The sequence below is a fragment of the Carassius gibelio genome, chromosome A20, assembly GCF_023724105.1.
Source record: "Carassius gibelio isolate Cgi1373 ecotype wild population from Czech Republic chromosome A20, carGib1.2-hapl.c, whole genome shotgun sequence".
Taxonomy (NCBI): Eukaryota; Metazoa; Chordata; class Actinopteri; order Cypriniformes; family Cyprinidae; genus Carassius; species Carassius gibelio.
In genome coordinates, this window is record NC_068390.1 from 1,032,456 (window position 1) to 1,040,276 (window position 7,821).

Sequence of the window (7,821 nt, forward strand, 5' to 3'; positions counted from 1 at the left end):
AATGAAGGGAGACGTGAAAAAAGGACATCGCCTTGTTTTCATATGGATTACTTTATCACAGAATATTTGTTTTCGGCAGCACTTTGTAAGGGAAACAGGTCAATTTAGCTCAAAGGGATTTTAAAGGGAATTTGAACAGAATCACTGTTTCACGGCTGTTCACGGAGACGCGCCTGCGGTTCAGTGAACGAGCCGTTTAACATCAAATCTGCGCTGGATACTAATATCCAAACTATAGTGAAAACACTATCAATTAGCACAGTAACAAGATCGGCAGTTTAAGACATTAACTTGTAAGCACAAAACACAAGATACTTCTCTTTTCAATATGAATAAGGCTTTATTAGATAAATCTAAGACATATAAACTAATCTAACACATAAACGCACGCACACACACATTCACACAAGTTGCAGGAATATCGAAAGTTAGGGAAAGATGAGTTTAAGAGAATGGAAATATGGAATCCCAAGTTAACAGCAATACGTTAAATTGCATAGACATGAACAACCATCAATCACGTAATTAGCCCTTGCATTGAGTTCCTCAATGTGACTAAAATTATATTAGATACACCAGCACAACAAATATCTGGGGATACGTTGCCTTAGTTTCCTGTGAAAGGGACTCCCGTTGAAAGGGGTATCCCGGTGTCGCTGATTGGCTGGAAGTTCAGTTGGCTGAAGTGACGTCTTGGGGAGCCCGTGCTTGGGCGTTGTGTGGCTGGTCGGAGTTCAAACGCGCAGACGAGGTCGACGTTACAAAACTTAACTCAGAACACGAAACTCTCAAACGGAAAAGAAAAGAAATAAAGTTTGACGAGACTAGGTTGTGTTCCTTCTCATTGTGGCATAAGTAGCAGCAGGCAGGCACGCTGGAACCGCGCTCAAAGAACCATGATGACTAACCACATGGCTAGATGCTACAAGCTAAAGCTAGGTAGCAAAGCTACAAGCTAAGAGCAGGCATGACTGATAGCACGAGCAAGGCTGGAACTAAAAGCCGACATGGCTAATAGCAGCAGGCAGACTAGAACTAAAAGCAAAATTTCATGGGATCCAAAGTATTTAAAACTTCCTTGTTGGCCAACCCTCAAATGTTGCCTTGACCAATCAGATATGTTCTTGGGGTGGGTATCATAAATCATTTGTTTATCTTACCAAGCATGTGGTTCTTGCCTCACAGGGTCTAATTTTGGACATGATTCCTATAACATGATTATGATATATTTTACAAATAAATGATTGTCAGGACAATATCAAGCAAGAAAATGCGATTATTTCAATACTAGACATGACTAGGTATCCTATAGTTATCAAAAGACATACACAATAAGTGATTATACATGATAGTCAAATGTGTGGGTTACACGTAAATGAATATGGAGTTAAGCAATGGAATGATTCATTCATAAGTCTTTTTTGAGTTCATTCTGGTCCATATATAATGTATAAAAAGGGTTTCTTTGCCATTCTCTGGCAAAGGACTTTTCTGTGAAGACAAAGGTTTAAAGCCCTTCCCCCTTAGGAATTTCAGTCTGGTTCCACTGGCTGGGGGGGGAAGTCAATGCAATTATTTAACTTGATCTCCTGGGTTTACATGTGATGTCCAGCGTTGCACTCCAATCACGAACAATACATTTGACAATCTCTTCTTCGAATTAAAATTGTCAATAATTGTTCTATTGGTGTTAATGTTGAAAGCTGTTGTGTGAACAAGTTGGTTGGTTGGTTATCTTGCTTGGTTCTTGTGGCACTAGAACTGATTTATGACTTCCTGAGGAATTCAGCTCATGTTTCACTGCACACAGCTCTGATAGACTCTTTGATTTGTCTGATTTGACTCATTTCTGCTACAACTTGTTTAGTTTAAAAGTAGAAATGTCAAGCTTTCTATAGATATCTCTCATGTCTCTTCATTGAGTATTCACAGAGTTAGAGGTTCATTTGAATGACGTGTTTGTAAATGAAGATCAGCGCAGACAAAGGCTGCAGACAGCACATCTTGTTTGTTATCTTTATTTTATAAGTGCACAAAGTTTTGTTGTTATTATGTCTGTATCCAAAAAGGAAACCATTTATTGGGTTACAGTCAGCTTGCTGACTGAGCTGGGTTGTTTGCAAGTGGGTCAGGCAGCAGTGTTGCACACAAACTGAGCAGAAGCTTGTCTGTTCTTGTAGTCGTGGCCGAGTGGTAAAGGCGATGGACTAGAAATCCATTGGGGTCTCCCCACGCAGGGTCGAATCCTGCAGACTACGCTGAAGGCCATGAGGAAAAGCGTCCATGAATTTTTCAAGGTCCTCCCACTGATTTGCGAAATGTCCTGTCCCTCTTCGATGGACCAACACGCCGCTGGTGCTTCTGGTATTCGGGCTCCAGGGGCTAACTTGGGTGAGCCAGTGGCACGCCATGATCGTATAGTGGTTAGTACTCTGCGTTGTGGCCGCAGCAACCCTGGTTCGAATCCGGGTCACGGCAACACTCTGGCGTTGAGTGTACGGGAAGGTTGACATTTTTTTACCACCTCATCTTTCTTCTCTATTTTGTTTTTGACGCTTGGCCTGTGCAGGGAGCCACCAGACAAGGGGGCAGGCAGCCTACCGCTAGATGTAGTCGTGGCTGAGAGGTTAAGGCGATGGACTTGAAATCCATTGGGGTCTCTCTGCGCAGGTTCGAACCCTGCCGACTACGGGAGGGCTTTGCAGTGTTGCTTTAGCTTTCTGTGATGGTAATTGTGCCTTCTATGGTCCTTTGTCCTAACTGCTTCTAGCTTTCATCCCGTGACACCTGGGTCTCTTCTGGGCAGCTTGTTGTAAAACTGCTGTTATATAAAAGGTGATCCACTAGATCCCGGATAGCTCAGATGGTAGAGCATCAGACTTTTAATTTGGGGGTCCAGGGTTCAAGTCCCTACCACCACAGGGGTAGCACGTGTCCAGACTAGCATGGGAAATCAGGTTTTAGCTTGATATCTCTTCAGAAAGCTGAGACATGGACTTGCCACGTACAATCTATCCCATTGTAAAAAATACAGACTGTTTGTGGTCAGTGGAATTCTCAATCAATCAATCACCTTTATTTATATAGTGCTTTAAACAAAATACATTGCGCCAAAGCACTGAACAACATTCATTTGGAAAACAGTGTCTCAATAATGCAAAATGATAGTTAAAGGCAGTTCATCATTGAATTCATTGATGTCATCTCTGTTCAGTTGAAATAGTGTCTGTTTTAATTTGCAATCAAGTCAACGATATCTCTGTAGATGAAGTGACCCCAACTAAGCAAGCCAGAGGCGACAGCGGCAAGGAACCGAAACTCCATCGGTGACAGAATGGAGAAAAAAACCTTGGGAGAAACCAGGCTCAGTTGGGGGGCCAGTTCTCCTCTGACCAGACAAAACCAGTAGTTCAATTCCAGGCTGCAGCAAAGTCAGATTGTGCAGAAGAATCATCTGTTTCCTGTGGTCTTGTCCTGGTGCTCCTCTGAGACAAGGTCTTTACAGGGGATCTGTATCTGGGGCTCTAGTTGTCCTGGTCTCCGCTGTCTTTCAGGGCAGTAGAGGTCCTTTCTAGGTGCTGATCCACCATCTGGTCTGGATACGTACTGGATCCGGGTGACTGCAGTGACCCTCTGATCTGGACACAGACTGGATCTGGTGGCCACGGTGACCTCGGAACAAGAGAGAAACAGACAAATATTAGCGTAGATGCCATTCTTCTAATGATGTAGAAAGTACGGTGTTATGTGAAGTGTTCCGGTTCCAGTTTACCTAATTAATGCAGCCTAAAAATCCTTTAACGGATTTGGATATTAAAAGCATATTAGTATGTTATGTGTATGCCAGGTTAAAGAGATGGGTCTTTAATCTAGATTTAAACTGCAAGAGTGTGTCTGCCTCCCGAACAATGTTAGGTAGGTTATTCCAGAGTTTAGGCGCCAAATAGGAAAAGGATCTGCCGCCCGCAGTTGATTTTGATATTCTAGGTATTATCAAATTGCCTGAGTTTTGAGAACGTAGCGGACGTAGAGGAGTATAATGTAAAAGGAGCTCATTCAAATACTGAGGTGCTAAACCATTTAGGGCTTTATAAGTAATAAGCAATATTTTAAAATCTATACGATGTTTGATAGGGAGCCAGTGCAGTGTGGACAGGACCGGGCTAATATGGTCATACTTCCTGGTTCTAGTAAGAACTCTTGCTGCTGCATTTTGGACTAGCTGTAGTTTGTTTACCAAGCGTGCAGAACAACCACCCAATAAAGCATTACAGTAGTCTAACCTTGAAGTCATAAATGCATGGATTAACATTTCTGCATTTGACATTGAGAGCATAGGCCGTAATTTAGATATATTTTTGAGATGGAAAAATGCAGTTTTACAAATGCTAGAAACGTGGCTTTCTAAGGAAAGATTGCGATCAAGTAGCACACCTAGGTTCCTAACTGATGACGAAGAATTGACAGAGCAACCATCAAGTCTTAGACAGTGTTCTAGGTTATTACAAGTAGAGTTTTTAGGCCCTATGATTAACACCTCTGTTTTTTCTGAATTTAGCAGTAAGAAATTACTCGTCATCCAATTTTTTATATCGACTATGCATTCCATTAGTTTTTCAAATTGGTGTGTTTCACCGGGCTGCGAGGAAATATAGAGCTGCGTATCATCAGCATAACAGTGAAAGCTAACACCATGTTTCCTGATGATATCTCCCAAGGGTAACATATAAAGCGTGAAGAGTAGCGGCCCTAGAACTGAGCCTTGAGGTACTCCATACTGCACTTGTGATCGATATGATACATCTTCATTCACTGCTACGAACTGATGGCGGTCATATAAGTACGATTTAAACCATGCTAATGCACTTCCACTGATGCCAACAAAGTGTTCAAGTCTATGCAAAAGAATGTTGTGGTCAATTGTGTCAAACGCAGCACTAAGATCCAATAAAACTAATAGAGAGATACACCCACGATCAGATGATAAGAGCAGATCATTTGTAACTCTAAGGAGAGCAGTTTCAGTACTATGATACGGTCTAAATCCTGACTGGAAATCCTCACATATACCATTTTTCTCTAAGAAGGAATATAATTGTGAGGATACCACCTTTTCTAGTATCTTGGACAGAAAAGGGAGATTCGAGATTGGTCTATAATTAACTAGTTCTCTGGGGTCAAGTTGTGGCTTTTTTATGAGAGGCTTAATAACAGCCAGTTTGAAGGTTTTGGGGACATGTCCTAATAACAATGAGGAATTAATAATAGTCAGAAGAGGACCTATGACTTCTGGAAGCACCTCTTTTAAGAGCTTAGATGGTATAGGGTCTAACATACATGTTGTAAGTTTAGATGATTTAACAAGTTTATACAATTCTTCCTCTCCTATAGTAGAGAATGAGTGGAACTGTTCCTCAGGGGGTCTATAGTGCACTGTCTGATGCGAAACTGTAGCTGACGGCTGAATGGTTGCAATTTTATCTCTAATAGTATCGATTTTAGAAGTAAAGTAGTTCATAAAGTCATTACTGCTGTGGTGTTGGGAAATGTCAACACTTGTTGAGGCTTTATTTTTCGTTAATTTAGCCACTGTATTGAATAAATACCTGGGGTTATGTTTGTTTTCTTCTAAAAGAGAAGAAAAGTAATCAGATCTAGCAGTTTTTAATGCTTTTCGGTAGGATATGCTACTTTCCCGCCAAGCAATACGAAATACCTCTAGTTTTGTTTTCCTCCAGCTGCGCTCCATTTTTCGGGCTGCTCTCTTTAGGGTGCGAGTATGCTCATTATACCATGGTGTCAAACTGTTTTCCTTAACCTTCCTTAAGCGTAAAGGAGCAACTGTATTTAAAGTGCTAGAAAAGAGAGAGTCCATAGTTTCTGTTACATCATCAAGTTGTTCTGAGGTTTTGGATATGCTAAGGAAATCGGATACATCAGGAAGATAACTTAAAAAGCTGTCTTTTGTGGTAGAAGTGATGGTTCTTCGATACTTGTAACAAGAAGTAGAATTTACAATTTTGGCTATATGAAGTTTACACAGAACTAAATAATGATCTGAGATATCATCACTTGGCTGAATAATTTCAACACTATCAACATCAATTCCATGTGACAGTATTAAATCTAGAGTATGATTTCGACAATGAGTAGGTCCTGAAACGTGTTGTCTAACACCAATAGAGTTCAGAATGTCTATAAATGCTGATCCCAATACATCTTTTTCATTATCGACATGGATATTAAAATCACCAACTATTAAGACTTTATCTGCAGCCAGAACTAACTCGGATGTAAAATCACCAAACTCTTTAATAAAGTCTGTATGGTGCCCTGGTGGCCTGTATACAGTAGCCAGTACAAACATAACAGGGGATTTATCATTAACATTGGTTTCTCTGGATAATGTTATATGAAGCACCATTACTTCAAACGAGTTATACTTGAAGCCTGCCCTCTGAGAAATCCTGAAAACTTTATTATAAATTGAAGCAACACCTCCCCCTTTGCCTTTTAGACGCGGCTCGTGTTTATAACAATAATCTTGGGGGGTGGACTCATTTAAAATAATGTAATCATCAGGTTTTAGCCAGGTTTCTGTCAAGCAGAGCACATCTATATTATGATCAGTTATCATATTATTTACAAAAAGTGTTTTCGTAGAAATGGATCTGATATTCAATAAGCCAATCTTTATCATTTGTTTATCCATATTGCATTTGTTTTTTATTTGTTGAACCTCAATTTAAATTGTTAACCTTAACTTGGTTTGGACGTTTTTTGTATTTTCTAGTTCGTGGAACAGACACAGTCTCTATAGTGTGATATCTAGGTGAAAGAGTCTCTATGTGCTGAGAATTAACTGACCTCTGTGACGGGAGGCAGCTAGCAGACGGTCGGTTTAGCCAGTCTGTCTGCTTCCTGACCTGGGCCCCAGTTAGTCAAGTATAAACACTAAGACTATTTGCCATATTTCTAGACAGAAGAGTGGCGCCACCCCAGGAGGGATGCAGACCATCTCTTTTAAACAGGTCTGGTCTGCCCCAAAAGCTCGTCCAATTGTCTATATAACCTATGTTATTCTGTGGGCACCACTTAGACATCCAGCCATTGAGTGATGACAATCTGCTATGCATCTCATCACCACGGTAAGCAGGCAGGGGACCAGAGCATATTACAGTGTCTGACATCGTGCTTGCAAGTTCACACACCTCTTTAAAGTTATTTTTAGTGATCTCCGACTGGCGAAGTCGAACATCATTAGCGCCGGCATGAATAACAATCTTACTGTATTTACGTTTAGCATTAGCCAGCACTTTTAAATTTGCCAAGATGTCAGGCGCTCTGGCTCCCGGTAAACATTTGACTATGGTGGCTGGTGTCTCTATATTCACGTTCCGTACAATAGAATCGCCAATAACTAGAGCACTTTCATCAGGTTTCTCAGTGGGTGCATCACTGAGTGGGGAGAACCTGTTTAATGTTTTGATCGGAACAGAAGAGCGGTGTTTTGACCCACGACTACGCTGCCTCACCGTCACCCAGTTGCCCTGCTGCAGGGGCTCTGCTGGAACCGGACAATGTACAGGAATCCCTGAGCTAGAAGCATCCAAAGCCATATCTAGAGCCCTAACATTCTTACTGTCCTCAATTAAAGTTTGGATGCGTGTCTCTAATTCTGAAATCTTCTCTGTCAGCCTAACTGTTTCCCTGCATTTATCACATGTGAATCCCTCATCAGCGACAGAGATAGATAAACTGTACATGTGGCAAGAGGTGCAAATAACAATTGTAGGAGAAGCCATTACTCACCGTGCTTGA

The 7,821-nt window shown here is 41.2% G+C and overlaps 1 protein-coding gene and 1 non-coding gene across 2 annotated transcripts in view; one reads left to right on the forward strand and one right to left on the reverse strand.

The window, feature by feature from the left end:
* LOC127938331 (uncharacterized) overlaps window positions 1-7,807 on the reverse strand; it is a 374,843-nt gene extending 367,036 nt beyond the window's left edge. Inside the window, exon 1 of the mRNA XM_052534874.1 lies at window positions 5,607-7,807. Within this exon, the coding sequence (XP_052390834.1) occupies window positions 5,607-6,712 (1,106 nt within the window). The 5' untranslated portion in view covers window positions 6,713-7,807. The remainder of the gene's footprint in view (window positions 1-5,606) is intronic.
* Window positions 2,407-2,478, forward strand: trnah-gug (transfer RNA histidin (anticodon GUG)). Its single transcript has one exon. It is a non-coding gene; the product is annotated as a tRNA-His (tRNA).
* Window positions 7,808-7,821: the final 14 nt, after the last annotated feature.